Source organism: Engystomops pustulosus, chromosome 3 (genome assembly GCF_040894005.1).
Source record: "Engystomops pustulosus chromosome 3, aEngPut4.maternal, whole genome shotgun sequence".
NCBI lineage: Eukaryota > Metazoa > Chordata > Amphibia > Anura > Leptodactylidae > Engystomops > Engystomops pustulosus.
This window is the reverse complement of record NC_092413.1, coordinates 230,454,982-230,471,892: the sequence shown is the minus strand read 5'-3', so window position 1 is coordinate 230,471,892 and position 16,911 is coordinate 230,454,982. Positions and strand designations below refer to the sequence as shown.

General features: G+C 45.0%; 1 protein-coding gene across 1 annotated transcript; it reads right to left on the bottom strand.

The window, feature by feature from the left end:
- Positions 1 to 7,983: 7,983 nt before the first annotated feature.
- LOC140122771 (fucolectin-like) lies at positions 7,984 to 16,616 on the bottom strand. The gene is made up of 4 exons (XM_072143969.1): positions 16,558 to 16,616; positions 15,317 to 15,400; positions 13,735 to 14,032; positions 7,984 to 8,240 (listed from the first exon to the last, which is right to left on the bottom strand). The coding sequence occupies exons 1-4, from the start codon at positions 16,613 to 16,615 to the stop codon at positions 8,096 to 8,098; spliced, it is 585 nt and encodes a 194-aa protein (XP_072000070.1). The 5' UTR covers position 16,616; the 3' UTR covers positions 7,984 to 8,095.
- Between the last annotated feature and the right edge of the window lie 295 nt (positions 16,617 to 16,911).

The following is a 16,911-nucleotide window of genomic DNA, read 5'->3' as shown; positions in this document are numbered from 1 at the left end:
GAGGTTACACTAGTACATGATGTGTGATGTGTATGAGGTGACAGCAGATGATATAACATGGTAACCCCAGTGTTATACTTGCTGAGGTTACACTAGTACATGATGTGTGATGTGTATGAGGTGACAGCAGATGATATAACATGGTAACCCCAGTGTTATACTTGCTGAGGTTACACTAGTACATGATGTGTGATGTGTATGTGGTGACAGCAGATGATATAACATGGTGACCCCAGTGTTATACTTGCTGAGGTTACACTAGTACATGATGTGTGATGTGTATGAGGTGACAGCAGATGATATAACATGGTAACCCCAGTGTTATACTTGCTGAGGTTACACTAGTACATGATGTGTGATGTGTATGTGGTGACAGCAGATGATATAACATGGTAACCTCAGTGTTATACTTGCTGAGGTTACACTAGTACATGATGTGTGATGTGTATGAGGTGACAGCAGATGATATAACATGGTGACCCCAGTGTTATACTTGCTGAGGTTACACTAGTACATGATGTGTGAGGTGTATGAGGTGACAGCAGATGATATAACATGGTAACCCCAGTGTTATACTTGCTGAGGTTACACTAGTACATGATGTGTGATGTGTATGAGGTGACAGCAGATGATATAACATGGTAACCCCAGTGTTATACTTGCTGAGGTTACACTAGTACATGATGTGTGATGTGTATGAGGTGACAGCAGATGATATAACATGGTAACCCCAGTGTTATACTTGCTGAGGTTACACTAGTACATGATGTGTGATGTGTATGTGGTGACAGCAGATGATATAACATGGTAACCCCAGTGTTATACTGGCTGAGGTTACACTAGTACATGATGTGTGATGTGTATGAGGTGACAGCAGATGATATAACATGGTAACCCCAGTGTTATACTTGCTGAGGTTACACTAGTACATGATGTGTGATGTGTATGAGGTGACAGCAGATGATATAACATGGTAACCCCAGTGTTATACTTGCTGAGGTTACACTAGTACATGATGTGTGATGTGTATGAGGTGACAGCAGATGATATAACATGGTAACCCCAGTGTTATACTTGCTGAGGTTACACTAGTACATGATGTGTGATGGTGACAGCAGATGATATAACATGGTGACCCCAGTGTTATACTGGCTGAGGTTACACTAGTACATGATGTGTGATGTGTATGAGGTGACAGCAGATGATATAACATGGTAACCCCAGTGTTATACTTGCTGAGGTTACACTAGTACATGATGTGTGATGTGTATGAGGTGACAGCAGATGATATAACATGGTAACCCCAGTGTTATACTTGCTGAGGTTACACTAGTACATGATGTGTGATGTGTATGTGGTGACAGCAGATGATATAACATGGTAACCCCAGTGTTATACTTGCTGAGGTTACACTAGTACATGATGTGTGATGTGTATGAGGTGACAGCAGATGATATAACATGGTGACCCCAGTGTTATACTTGCTGAGGTTACACTAGTACATGATGTGTGATGTGTATGAGGTGACAGCAGATGATATAACATGGTAACCCCAGTGTTATACTTGCTGAGGTTACACTAGTACTTGATAGCCCCTAGGCGTATAGCCGTTGGGCTAATGACCGCTCAAAGGTGGCTAACAGTCTGGAAAGAATAAAAGGTGTGTGGCCCCTTTAATTGGAGGTTGCTCTACCCTCTCTCATCTTAATTCATCAGAGGGATGTGCTGGGGGCGTGGCTAATAATGTGGGCGGTACAAGAGGTGGGCACATGCTTAAATACTGTGAATAGCAGTGACTCAGCCTCTTTTTCATCGGTTTTCCCGCGTGTTCTGTGCTGTCTGAGGATGCGCCGTCGTCTGCAGGCCGAGGGTTCAGCATGGCTGCGTCACTCCTGATGGAAACCACCATGGCTGCTTCCCCCTGCTGTACTGGCTCCTACAACCCTGCTCCAGGCTCTGGTAGGAAGTCACCACCGAGTCCTCTCTCCTGGCAGAGCACACGAGCTCTGCACCCACAGCCCTGCTCCTGGCTGGCCCCCCTACACCTCTGCCTGCTGTAGCTGTGGTGCAGGGACCAGGCAGGACCTTGTCCCACCACCTCCCCTGCAGAGACAAGCCATGGCCTGCTCAGTTACTCCAGGTATGGCTGCCTCCTGCCACTTCTCCCCTATCATCAGGGCCATTTGGCAGTAGCTGTAATGAGCCTGTCCCCTGCCACAGCAGCTGCTTGTACTACTGTACATGCACTCACCACATGGTCCCTATAGCTATAGTGCTTGCACTCACCCCATGGTCCCTATAGTGCTGCCAGGCAGGGAGTAGCTCTAGTGCATCCCCAGCCCCAGCAGCTGCTTGTACTACTGTACATGCACACACCACATCACCTCCATTGTGCTGCCAGACAGGGAGTAGCTCTAGTAGATCCCCAGCAGCTGCTTGTACTACTGTACATGCACCCACCACATGGGCCCCATAGTCCTGCCAGGGCTTATCTATAGTAAATCTCCTGCCCTGGCACCTTCACTTACAGTGCCCTGAGCAGCACACTGACCCTCCCCCAGCCTCACTGCCCTCTGCTTCTAGCAGCATATTTAACCCTTGCAGTGCTGCAGCGTAGATGCTTAGCTGCAGTTATGGATCCCCAGCTCCCTACTCTGACTGCTGGATCCTTCCCTCACATGTGGTGCCACAGGGCAGGGGCTTCTGCTGCTGCTAGGAGTCTCTAGCCCCTTGCCCCAGCTATGAGTAACCCCCCCCATCATACCCTATAGATTTTGAGGTCCCGGATGAAGACCTGCTCCCCCCCCCCTTCCTATGGGCAGCTTATGCTCCCCAACTTCCTCCATCCCAGGGTGCACCATGCTAACTGGTGATGTGGGGCACTGTTATATACTCTTGCGATTTTAGGATGTGTACTGCAACCCACTCCCACTGGCAATGCCAGTCTGGGGATTGGCGCAGCTCTTCCACATCCAGGTCACCAGGTCTTTAAAATCCTATGACCTGGGACTCGGTTATATCCTCCTGCGTTTTCATGGAAGTGCACTGCAACCCACTCCCATACCTCCCAACATTTGGGAAAAGGAAAGAGGGACAAAATGGCGGCATGCGTAGCGTGCCGCGGCGATCCCCCTAAGCCACACCCCCAATCACTCCCTGGCCACGCCCCAAATTTTAGCCATATTAAAATAATAAAAATCATCATTTAAAAAAAAAAAAATTATCCTCATTGGGATTTGAACCCAGAACCTACAGTGTCCATGTACAATAATGACACAGCGCCTCAACCCACTGAGCTATAACCTCAGTGATTAACAAGTGGAGAATTTTGGTAACGAAGAACTATATACTGCCTTGGTATATAGGGAGGGATCTTCTCAGATTATTGTAATTATTGAGACTATTATTATTATTATGGAGATTATTATTATTATTATTATTGAGATGATTATTATTATTTTTACCATTATTAATAATCATCTCCATAATAAAATTTATAATAATAATAATAATAGTCTCAATAATGACAATAATAATCTCTGAGAAGATCCCTCTCTATATATCAGTGCATTAGTCTGTGTCACAGTGTAACAGTGGCAGATAACACTTCTTACTTACCAGAAATCCCCAGCTGTGTATCACTGGGCTTATAGCTCAGTTAGTTAGGCTCCTGTCTATGGTGCAGAGGGTCCCAGGTTCGAATCCCAGCCTGGCCAAAACTTTATGTAATTTAATTATATAAAGAGCTTGTGTCTGGGGAAGCCCTGGAGACCATATATGGACAGATAGAGATCTGAGCTGATGACGTGGTCCCTGCTCTCAGCTAAGCCGACACTTTTCTGAAAAGGATTCCCTGCCCCATGTCTGCTCTGGGGAACCCTAGGAGATGCAGTGACCATATATGGACAGATGCTGATCTGAGCTGATGACGTGGTCCCTGCTCTCTCCACTAAGCCGACACTTCTCTGAAAAGGATTCCCTGCCCGATGTCTGCTCTGGGGAACCCTAGGAGATGCAGTGACCATATATGGACAGATCTGAAGCTGATGACGTGGTCCCTGCTCTGCGCTAAGCCCGACACTTCTCTGAAAAGGATTCCCTCCCGATGTCTGTAGAAGCCATTCTGTACTGTGAGTTCAGACTTTCAAAGTATTTACTATGGGGACACAGCAGCGGGACACAGCGGGACCTGGGGGGAGAATCCGTGACAATATCATAGCTGCCCGTGACGCGGGGCAGGGGTACGAAAAACGGGAAAGTCCCGTCAAAATCGGGACGGTTGGGAGCTATGCACTCCTACTGGCGATGCCAGTCTGGGGATTGGCGCAGCTCTTCCATATCTAGGTCTTTAAAATCCGATGGCGGCACTCCGTTCCACGGTCGTTCCCTCAGCCTCCATAGCCTCCGATCTCGCAGCGGCTCCTCTAGGTCGTCATGCCGCGTTCCGATACCTCCGGTGCCTCTCGTGGTCCACACGGCTGTGATCAGAGCACCAGTAGCTCCCGCACCTGTTGGTGAGTTCCTCTGCAGCAGGATTGGGGGTCTTTGTTTTAATTTGCAATTTTGTGTCTTGTAGTTCACCTTTGGGGATGGCGTTTGTAGGTATGGGGCAAACACTTTCAAAAGAGAGGTAGTTTGCTGAAGCGTCACATCTATTATCACCCCTACCAGTCCTAGCATTAGTGAGACTTATTTCTGTGATGTTTCTCCTCTCAGCGCTCACCTGACTGATAACATCAGGTCTAGATCCTACATAACCAGCATGTGGACATTTGGTCCTGTTGTCTGTGGATTTGGCGATTGCTTACAAGCGGCGCCATTCTGAGTGCAGTGTCATTAATTAAATCAAAACACCCGAAATTATGGCCATAATTATATTCAAGTTTACCAGTTTTTGGTTGCGATATTACACGGAAAATGTCCTGATCAGTTTCTCCCCTTCCCACGGGGATTTGACTGGCTGAGATGTGATTTAGGAGGAGGTGAAAGTCCTGGTGTTGGTTGGGACATTAGTACTAATAATAAATCTGTATTTATATGTTCCATCATATTCCATAGCGCTGTACAACTCATGGCGCATATATACAAGTTCTTAATAATACGTATTTATAGAGCGCATTGTCATATTCCACAGCGTCTTACAGATCATTACCTACTTATAAGGACAAAATAAGACGTTGCAGGGTCAGAAGGGCCAATAGGAATAAGGACCCTGCGCACAAGAGCTTGCAGCCTTTTTAATACACTTCACAGGTTGTATTTTCTACCCTTCATTTAGCAGCCTTACAAATAAAATAAGACATAACAGTGAAATATCGTAGCCACGTGATACAATGAGTGAGGGCTTGCCCCCCAAGAACTTAGTCAATGAGGAGAAGGGGTGATGCAGATCATTATGGGACTGGTACAATAATCACAAGAGCTTACAATCTATGAGGAGTAGGACACAGGAGGTGGCAGCACTGGTACAATGGACCAGCCATTCATTAATGAGATCACATAATTGAAGTAAATTATTCTGGATTATGAGGTTACTTATGTGTGGCTTTGGGCCACGATTACCACTATGCCCTTAGTTGGGGCATCTTCCTTTTGCTTTTCCACCTTGGGGTTTCTTATTAGATCGTGTTTATCGGTGGGCGGCTTCATTTGTTGTTAAGTGGTTTTTAGTACCTTTTTGGTGTGGATCTGGTGGGATAGGGGTCCTCTTCTCTGGTTACTGGTTGGTCCTTGTGACTCTCCTCATTGAAGTTACCTGCTTATTTTCTTTCGTTTCCTTCACTGTCTTTAGGTTGTCCCCTCTTCAGCTGAATCCTATTTTAGTGGTATGGAAATTTATTTTGGAGATGGTATTTTGCCTAAGAGAGGGGGGAGCAGTTACAATGCCTTGCGCTGTCTTGTCATCCTGTTTGTGCGTCTTTGAGTCGCTTTTGCAACGTGGTCAGTCTTGGGCCTTCTGGTTTCTGTATGTCAGGTTATGACGATGGGGGGGTTTTTGCTAGTAGGGGCTCCATGTCCACAATGGGTGTAATCTCCCTGGATCATTAGCACCATTGAGGTTTTTAGAGCTATTTTTGTTGATCATAGCGGACAGTTGTGTTGTAGGGGCTGATGCCTGTTCCTGGCCCTGGCTTTATGTAGATGTCATTGTGTCAAATAACTCAATAAGGGTATTGGGCTGTCCTTATGGCCTTTTTTGGGGTGAGACTTGTCATGTAATTGAGGTTTCCTTGTATTTCAAAGTTTGTGTGCGTGGGATTGGGTTTGCTCCTGTAAATCAGTTTCCTGCGAGTTGTTTACAATTTGCTGCGGTTTTATGAAGGGTTTTAGTGCAGTTGGGCTCCTTCTAAGGAACCCTCTTAAAATTGGCGCTGCACTTACAGCTAGTGTGTAAGGTCTTTTTAGTTTCAGGGGTGGGATGGATAAGGTGCTGGCGTTCTAATTGTTTTGAAGGTTATGTCACTTTAATTTTGCTTCTTTGCTAATGCATTATCTTTTTCAGGTTTTCACTCCAGCATGTGAATGCTAGGACACTTGTGTGTCTATTGGGCAGATCAGCGCGTGAATATCCATCTGGGTGGTGGAACCTTGGGCTTCTATGGTACCAACATCTGTGGGTGAGGTCTCCGGGTCCTGCACTGCTTGCAAAAAACAGCTTGAGGTTACGATAATCGGCCATTATTCAGTAGTCATCATTTAAGGGGCGTCGTCATCTGCTACATTCGCCTTAGGCGACAAATTACATTAATCCAGCCCGACCTGGAGCGATTTACGTTTTTCTTTCTCTACCGGGAGTTGGGGTGGTAGGACATAATCATGAAAGCTGTATGGTACGGGGCTAGAGATGCAGCAATAGTGGATGTGACAATACCTGGGTGTCACAATTTGTTTGGAAGAGTGATGTATTACATCAGCTGGTGGGCACCAGTGATTGTTTGCTGTTACCTGTTGGCGTCCATCTTTCGGACACCAGGTTGGAATGGATATGGTGTGGTTTTTGGTTGGCTGGGGGTCGGAGGGTCATGTAGTTGTGGATACATGACCTCCTCCGTGGTGGTTTTTTAGGGGTAACACTGCCCTACATGCCCTTACATATGGCAGGCATACAGGGTGTTATCTGATGTTATGTAAAGTGGAATGGTTAAAAGTGTGTATATATTCAAACAAAGAAATGGTTAAATTATCAATGGTTTCAATAAAGCTGTGGCCGACCCCGAGTCGACCCACAATTGAGAATGGTTAAGCAATGGTTTCTGTTTGGTTATTTATATTTGGGGTATGCGGTATTAGAGGGGCCAATCCGGCTCCGGGTTAGTAAGTGTTTATTATTTGAGCAGCCATACAGTGAGGGACACTACCCCCATACAGTGAGGGACACTACCCCCATACAGTGAGGGACACTACCCCCATACAGTGAGGGACACTACCCCCATACAGTGAGGGACACTACCCCCATACAGTGAGGGACACTACCCCCATACAGTGAGGGACACTACCCCCATACAGTGAGGGACACTACCCCCATACAGTGAGGGACACTACCCCCATACAGTGAGGGACACTACCCCCATACAGTGAGGGACACTACCCCCATACAGTGAGGGACACTACCCCCATACAGTGAGGGACACTACCCCCATACAGTGAGGGACACCACCCCCATACAGTGAGGGACACCACCCCCATACAGTGAGGGACACCACCCCCATACAGTGAGGGACACCACCCCCATACAGTGAGGGACACCACCCCCATACAGTGAGGGACACCACCCCCATACAGTGAGGGACACCACCCCCATACAGTGAGGGACACCACCCCCATACAGTGAGGGACACCACCCCCATACAGTGAGGGACACCACCCCCATACAGTGAGGGACACCACCCCCATACAGTGAGGGACACATCCTTAATCCCAAGAAGCAATGTCTGACTTTTTATCGAGCAGATCCCTGAAAGGTGAAAAATGACACACTAGGCGGAGAATCTGCAGAAGCTTTTATTTCATGATATCTTGCAGTTATATGTGCAGTGATTATTGGGATTGTTACTATATTGCTGTCATTATTTTATCATCAGATTTTAACCTCCGGTTATTGCTCTCCAAAGATCTGAACCTCACACAGGTGAAGAACCTCAGTCTGTCCAGCCAAAACGATATTGACGTATCTCCCGACCATTGCTCCGCACTCATAAGTCTGAGTCGCTCCATCTGGGAGAGAAGTCACCAGAGCACACCTGTGACAGAAAGGATGATAGGTAAGTGTCCTTATCACACATATATACATATACCAGGCCATCGCTCCCTGCTCTACTATTACTGATATACATCGGGAGGAGGAAATGTCTGTAACCTACTTGCCTCTCAGTGTCCTGAATTGCCTCACATTTGCGTAAGTTCTTTAACTGCTTCAGGGTCACAGTGATTTCCACATTCAGGTTTTGTCCAATTTTTTGTGTACTTTTTATGTCTCTAACGTTTTATTTTTTGGGAATTATTTTTATGGCTTTATTTTTCAAGAGAAATGCTTTTTTTAAAAAAAAATGTGTTCACAGTTATTTGCTTTAAAAGAGGTTAGAGGCTTAAAGTTGAAAAAATATTTGTTTTTACATATAAGATATTTTTTGGTGTTACCTTATAAAAATATAATCTGCCACAAATTTTGATCTATTACTTGTCTTGTTGAATGGTAACTCAGTGCCGTATGTGGTTACCAGTAGAAAGAAAAAATCCTGGCACTCACTGCTTAGTGATTCTTCTTCCTTCTTTTGTAAAAAAGACAAAGAAGGAGCCGGATCAGGACGCGTTTCGGGCCTGTCCACAAGCCTTTGTCAACTGATATCAACATACATAAAGACACTTCATTATATAAGGCAAGTAAATCTCCTACTAATGACATCACACCCTCAGGCACACTTCAGCTGGGATGTGATGTAACCAAGGGGGAGGCTCAATAGGTGAAATACTTCACAGTCCGTGTCTAAAGGTAAAAATATACATCAAATTGCACAATTATCAATGCAAAGAATAAAAATTATAGTGTAACCATGTTCAAGTCATATTTATTATAATATAGTGAAAACAAAAACATTTTAGTTACTATATGTTTGCAATATCATAATATCATATGGAGTTCCAGTGTGTCAAGTAGATGAATCCAATAAGCCTCACAACGCCTCAATAATTGTTTAATATTACCCCCTCGTCTGGAGGGTGGCACTTGTTCTATCATAATGTATTTAAATTGAAAAATCTCATGCCTCTTGGCACTAAAATAGCGAGGAATCGGTAAAAAGGTTTCATTGCATCTAATGGTTGTCAGGATTCTGGACCACCGCGGGAGATGGTACTAGCCGACACCTGGGACCAGAATCTAAGTGGAACCTGGTCTTCATCAGAGTCCGACGTAAAGCGGGATGGTCTTGCTGCGGTAGGGTGCCACCAGGTCGTTCCACAGGTGCGACTAGCCCGCGGGGGAAGCCAAGGTTGTGGTACAGAATCGGTGTCCAGGCACGTGGTCAGGTACAGGCAGACAGTCGGGGCAGGTGGCAGAGATACAGAAGTCAAAAGTCAGGTCTGAGGTCACAACAGGAATACAGCAGAGCAGGAACAAGGAATAAACGTAGGGAGCACAGGAAGCTTTCACTAAGGCAAGGTAGCTCAAAGATCCGGCCGGGAATCCTGGGAACAGCCGGCCTATAAGGGATCTTGGAAGTGCCAGCGCCAATCAGCGGTGCGCTGGCCCTTTAAATCTTTGAGTGCCGGCGCATGGAGCGTGGACGCACGCCAGGCCGGACGGGAGCAGGAGCGGGGAGAAGACATAAGAAAGTGCTCCGTGCTGGCACATAGAGGCAGAGGTTCTCCTGTCTTAGTCTGGAATGCTCTTGGGAAGACAGACAAGCTCTATCCACCTGCATGGGCTCCTCTTCAGCAGACACGGAAGATGGCTGAAGTGGTCTTTGGAAGACTGGAGCCAGGCGGGGCAGACGTCGGGTCCTGACTTGTGGTTGTTCCAGACGTTGCTCCTCAAAATGCTCAGTAGACCGGATGTCAATCTGAGTGGCCAGAGAGATGAGACCACTCAGCGTAGACAGCAGGTCCCGTGCAGACAAGGCATCTTTGATCTGACCAGACAGTCCTTTTTTAAAAGTAGCAAGCAAGGCCGCCTCATTCCTATCCAGCTCGGAGGCTAAAGTACTGAACTGAACCGCGCAGTCTCCAACAGAGAAGTCCCCTTGACTCAGCTTTAGCAGTGCGGTCTCAGCAGAAGACGCCTGGGCAGGTTCTTCAAAGACAGACCGGAATTCAGAGAGGAACGTGGTGAGAGTAGCCGTGACTGGATCGTTCCTGTCCCAGAGGGGAGTAACCCATGCCAGGGCTTTCCTGGAGGCTGATCATGAAAGCTACCTTAGCCCATTCTGTGGCAAACTGTGAAGGCATCAGCTCGATATGTAGGGGGCACTAAGTAATGAAGCCGCTGCATAACTGCTGCATAACACCATCATATTTGGAGGGCATGGAAAGATGCAGCCTGGGTTCAGCAGTAGACAATGCAGCCATAGTAATGAGTGGTACCGGCGGTACTGGATGCTGGTGCAGAGTAGCCAATAAATGCTGCAGGGTGGCGGTGAATTCTTGCGGTGAGTTGAGGTGAGTTGCTGCCCTTGCACGGCAAACTGTTGAGACTGCTAGACCACGATGGTTATAAGATCAGCCAGTTCAGGAAGCGGAGCCTTGGCAGGATCCATGGCCAGATCTTACCGTCAGGATCAGTGGTAGTGGATCCTCGGTACCACCGTGGACAATGGTGTAAGACGACACCTGGGAATGAAATGTAAGTGGCACCCGGCTTTCACCAGAGCCAGCCACAAAGCGGGTTGGACTTGCTTTGGCGTGGTACCAACGGGTCGCTCCACAGGCGAGACTTTGTCGCGGTGGAGGCCAAGGCGAAGTACAGAATCGTGATACAGCATCATGGTCAGGGACAGGCAGGAGGTCAGAACAGGCGGCACAGGATTGGAGTCAGGAGCAAGGCAAAAGGCCAAGGCAGGCAGTGGAGGAGCGAAGTCAGGAGCGGAACCGGGGTCACAACGGGAATTCAACAAACAGTCGCAAGGCATAGAGATAAAGCTTTCTAAGGCTTTGAGGCACAAAGATCTGGCAGGGAATTTAACAGAATTGGCAGCTGGTCAGCACCAATTAGGGTATCAAAAATACAGGTTGGGGGGAACCTGGGGAATAGTGATCATAATATCATTGATTTTTTATTACGCTTTACTAAGAATGTTAGGGAAGGGGCAACCAACACTCTAAACTTCAGGAGGGCAAATTTTCAGCAACTAAGGGAAGACCTTAAAGGCATAGACTGGGATAATGTTCTCAAAGACAAAAGCCCCCCCCAAAAATGGGACTTTTTCTAATATATTCTGAAAAAGTCCTGTGAGAAACACATACCTTATGGGAAAAAGCATAAGAGGAACAAGAAACAGCCAATGTGGCTAACTAGTCTTGTAAGGAAAGCAATAAGCGAGAAAGATAAGGCGTTTAAGGTGCTAAAACGTGAAGGTAGCGATGAGGCATTACAGGATTATAGAGAGAAAAATAAATCCTGTAAAAAGCAGATAAAGGCTGCAAAAATAGAGACTGAGAGAAAAATTGCCAGGGATTATTTATTTTATATTATTTTTCAAGTATATAAATGATAAGAAACTAAAAACAGAGAGTGTGGGTCCCCTTAGAAATAACATGGGGGTCATGGGGGAAGGAGATGAGGAAAGGGCCAATCTACTAAATGTCCCTTTCTCAACTGTCTTACCCAGGAAAATCCCCTGGTGGAAGACACAATGAGGAATAATGTAATTTCTTTTTGGAATGTCAACAGTTTAACCCAGGAAGAGGTACGTCGCCGCCTCGCAACCACTAAGATAGATAAATCACCGGGGCCAGATGGCATACACCCCCAGGTTCTGCATGAATTATGTACGGTAATAGACAGACCATTATTTTTAATATTTGAAGATTCACTGAGGACTGGTTATGTTCCACAGGACTGGCGCATAGCAAATGTGGTACCAATATACAAAAAAGGATCAAATAGCGATCCTGGAAACTACAGACCCGTGAGTCTAACTGCTGTGGTGGGGAAAATATTTGAGGGGTTTGTTAGAGATGCTGTCCTCGAGTATCTCACTGTGCACAACCTTATAACCCAGCGTCAGCATGGGTTTATGAGAGATCGGTCCTGTCAGACTAATCTGATTGGTTTCTACGAGGAGGCAAGTTCAAGACTGGATCTGGGGGACGCTGTGGATGTTGTATATCTGGACTTTTCAAAGGCATTTGACACCGTGCCACATAAAAGGTTGGTATATAAAATGAGACTGCTGGGAATAGGATAAAAGCTGTGTATTTGGGTAAGTAATTGGCTTAGTGATAGAAAACACAGGGTGGTCATTAATGGCACATTCTCAGATTGGGTTGACGTTACCAGTGGAGTGCCACAGGGGTCAGTATTGGGGCCACTTCTTTTTAATATTTTTATTACTGACCTTGTAGTGGGTTTACACAGTCAAGTTTCAATATTTGCAGATGATACTAAACTGCGTAAAGTAATAAATACTGAGGTCGATAGTTTAGCATTACAGAGGGATTGGGGAAGCTTGAGGGATGGGCAGAGAAATGGTTGATGAGGTTTAATGTAGATAAATGTAAAGTTATGCACTTGGAAACAAAAAGTATAATTATGTTCTAAACGGTCAATTACTTGGTAAAACTGGAGCTGAAAAGGACTTGGGGGTATTGGTGGATGATAAACTTAATTTTAGTGACCAGAGCCAGGCGGCTGCTGCTAAAGCAAATAAAATAATGGGATGTATCAAGAGAGGAATAGATTCTCATGATAAAGACATAGTTTTGCCCTTATACAAATCCCTGGTCAGACCACACATGGAATATTGTGTACAGTTTTGGGAACCAGTGTATAAAAAGGATATGTTAGAGCTGGAACGGGTGCAGAGGAGAACAACCAGGATTATTAGGGGAATGGGGGGATTAGAATACACTGACAGATTACAAAATTTGGGATTATTCAGTTTAGAAAAAAGACGGCTGAGGGGAGACCTCATTACAATGTACAAATACCTGAACGGACAGTACAAGGATCTCTCCAAAGATCTTTTTATACCTAGGCCTGTGACCAGGACAAGGGGGCATCCTCTACGCCTAGAGGAGAGGGGGTTCTACCATCACCATAGACAGGGGGCATCCTCTGCGCCTAGAGGAGAGGCGATTCTACCATCACCATAGACAGAGGTTCTTTACTGTAAGAGCAGTGAGACTATGGAACTCTCTGCCGCAGGAGGTTGTTATGGCGGACTCTATGTACATGTTCAAGAGAGGCCTGGATGACTTTCTGGAGAGAAAAAATATCACGGGTTATGGGGATAAAACATTTATTTAATTCTTAAAGGTTGGACTTGATGGACTTGCGTCTTTTTCCAGCCTAATATACTATGATACTATGATACTATGAATTATTGGCATGCTGGCCCTTTAAATCTCCGGAAGCGCTGGATCGAAGAAAGATGAGAGCAGTCCCGGGGTTCCGGGGGCACGGAGAGGAGCATGGGTGCGTCTGCAACTCGGGATATGGGTCGGAGGAGCACCTGTGACAAGTTAAATAAGTAAAAAAATGTTAACAAAGCCTGGACAGCAATAAGGGCTGAGGCTCACCTTGGATTGCTGTTTCCGTTGTTGGTCAAAGAGTCTCCGACAAGGATTTCTGCACCATTAATCCTGCTCCCGTAGGCATCTCTGTTAGTGATTGTTATGTAGTGAATTGTGTAGGACTCTAGCAGGTCCACCCTCCACCAGGGAGACATTTCTTTGTTTGTGTGAAAACACGATCCGTGATACAAGTCGGTGTCTGGGTTTCCATCTATTCCATTTACTGCCATTCCCAAATAGCCCCAATTGCTATCCTTATGAATGGATGACATTGTGGGTCGACCATGAAGAGCGAGATTCTTATCTATCAATGAAGAGGAAACAAGAAAAGTGAACTTCAGTTATACATAGAGATGGACAAACAGCATCATGAATCCTGGACCATCGCTGTGTCCTCTATAGGGCTATATAGAGGTGTACAGGTAGGTCCATAACTATTTGAACACTAACACAAATTTAGATTTTTTTTACCTGTTAACTAAAACGTATTCAAGTCATTGTTACATAATAGACATGGACATAAATTCCAGACTTTCAGCTTAATTGACAATTGATTAACACAAACAAACCCCTCATTTCCTGACCACCAGACCACCAAGAAAAACTGAGGACATAATACACCTTTACACGTCAGCTGCGGGTGTGGGGAGAGGGTTCATGGGCTGCACCCTCTCCATACAAGGTGGGCGTTTGCTTGCAAACCCTGTAAATGCCTCCGACAAAGATGCCTCACTCATTTCCATCCTGGTGGTGCATGGGTGCTGCCATGTTGGATTTGATCATTGCCCCCTGTGAAGTCACCAGGGGGGTGGCGATTGGTTGCCATGACAGCCGTACAAAGATCCGAGGCTGTCTAATTTTTTCCCCATCTATTACAATGTGAGATTTGCACTTTGTAATAGATGGTGTGGAAAATCCCCATATACTGCCATACTATAGTATAGCAGTATATGGAAGGCTCAATTACACAAACTAGGGTTAAAGTACCCCAAGGGGTCTGGAAAAATATTAATAAATAAGTAAAATAAAATTAAATTAAACCTAAAAATTCCAATCACCCTCCTTTCCCAAGAACTGATATAAATATAAACATGTTAGTATCGTAGCTTCCCAAAATGTCCGATCTATCAAAATATGATAAAAAATTTTGCTAAAATATTCAATAAAAAGTGATCAAAAGGCTGTAAAAATGACACCACCCACTGCTCCGTGCACCGAAGTATGAAAAAGTTATTAGCGCCAGAAGATGGCAAAATAAAGAATAATTTTTTTGTACAGGAGGTTTTAATTTTTGTAAATGTATAAAAACATTATAAAACCTACACAAATGTTTTATCTCCGTGATCGCACCGAGCCAAAGAATAAAGTAGACCTGACATTTGTGGTGCACAGTGAAAGCTGTAAAATCCAAGCCCACAAGAAAATGGTTTTTTTTCACCAATTTCACAACATTTGGCTTTTTTCCCGCTTCCCAGTACACGGCATGGAATATTAAATACTGTTACTATGAAGTGCAATTTATTATGCAAAAAACAAGCCGTTAAGGTCATTAAGGGGTTAAATTGATTTAAGCATTTTTGTAATTTACATTTTTGTTGGATTGAGGAGGAGTCCACGTCTGCTTTTTTCATGATCAGATCAGGTTTCTCAATATCTGTGACGTTTTCTGCATCTAAAGAGAAATATAAAGTAACATCATCATCCATGGACACAGGAATTACACGGGTCATGGCCTCAGTCTCAGGGGATGGAAATGACCCCATCAGCCAAACATTAGATGGATACAGATTCTAGATGGACATCACAACTAAAACAGACCCCAGATGGCAGAATAAAGAGAGAACCAAGATCCGACAACCATAACAGATACAGACCCCAAACCAGACCCGGGAATAAAAAGCGATTAAAGATGAGACACCATCAACAAATAGAGACCCCAAAGCAGATCAGGAAAGAAGAGGAGACCCAATATCAGATAAAATAAGTACAGACCCCAAAACCACAGAATAAATATAGATCTGGTAATGGGCACCTTGTCTAAATTCAGACCCCAAACCAGGCAACAAAATAAATGGAGACAAATGATCAAACAACCTAAACAAATAAAGATCCAAGATTAATGAAGATATTAAGACACCCAAAATGAAAAAATAAAAACTGAGAGGTTAAGAAGCCCTAAACAAATACAGACCCCAAACCAGATCACAAACTGAAAGGAGACCCAATATCAGATAACATAAGTACAGACCCCAAAACCACAGAATAAATGTAGACCTAGTATCAGACACCCTGTACACATACAGAGTCACACCAGAAAACAGAATAAGTAGAAAGTCAGGATAAGAAACCCTAAGTAACTATAGACCCCCAAACCACAGAATAAATGTAGACTCCAAACACCCTAAATAAATAAGGATCCTAGGACACAGATTATTATGAGACCAGGAAAAGATCCGCTAAATGAATTCAGCCCCCAAACCAGATCACAAAATAAAAAAAGACTAACGATCAGATACTCTAGACCCCAAACCAAGGAATGAATATAGACCCAGGATCAGACATTGTACAAACACCGACCCCCAAACCAGAGCACAGATTAGAGAACCAGGATCAGATGTCCTTAACAAGTATAGACCCCAGACCAAAGAGCAGAGACCCCAGACCAAAGAGCAGAGACCCCAGACCAAAGAGCAGAGACCCCAGACAAGACCCAACCACTAAGAGACTCCAAACCAGATGTTGTGCTGCTCCTCTCCCACATATCTTACTTATCACTGATATTAGAGGAGGATATAATTATAAAGCGGCTGAGGAGAGAAGTTACTGAACCTGCAGAAGCCTCATCAGACGCCGTCCACACCAGGACCACGAGGAGCAGAAGCTTCATCCTGCAGATGAGAACATTTCCTGATATCAGAAGACGAGTTCTATGTATATTCTCTATATTTCTACAATGTTTGTACAATGTTATCCCTCAGACCCTCCTACATCCTGGTCACCATTAATGTCACCTACAGATGCGACCAGCCAATAGCAGCAGTAAACATCATCAGGGGGCATGCAGGGGTTAACACAGGATGATGACTCGTGCTGTCTAGGACAGCACCAATCATCATCTTTAGGGGGCATGTCTGGTGGCTTCATGCCACCTCCCATAGACATCTGATTGGCCGATCTGTACAG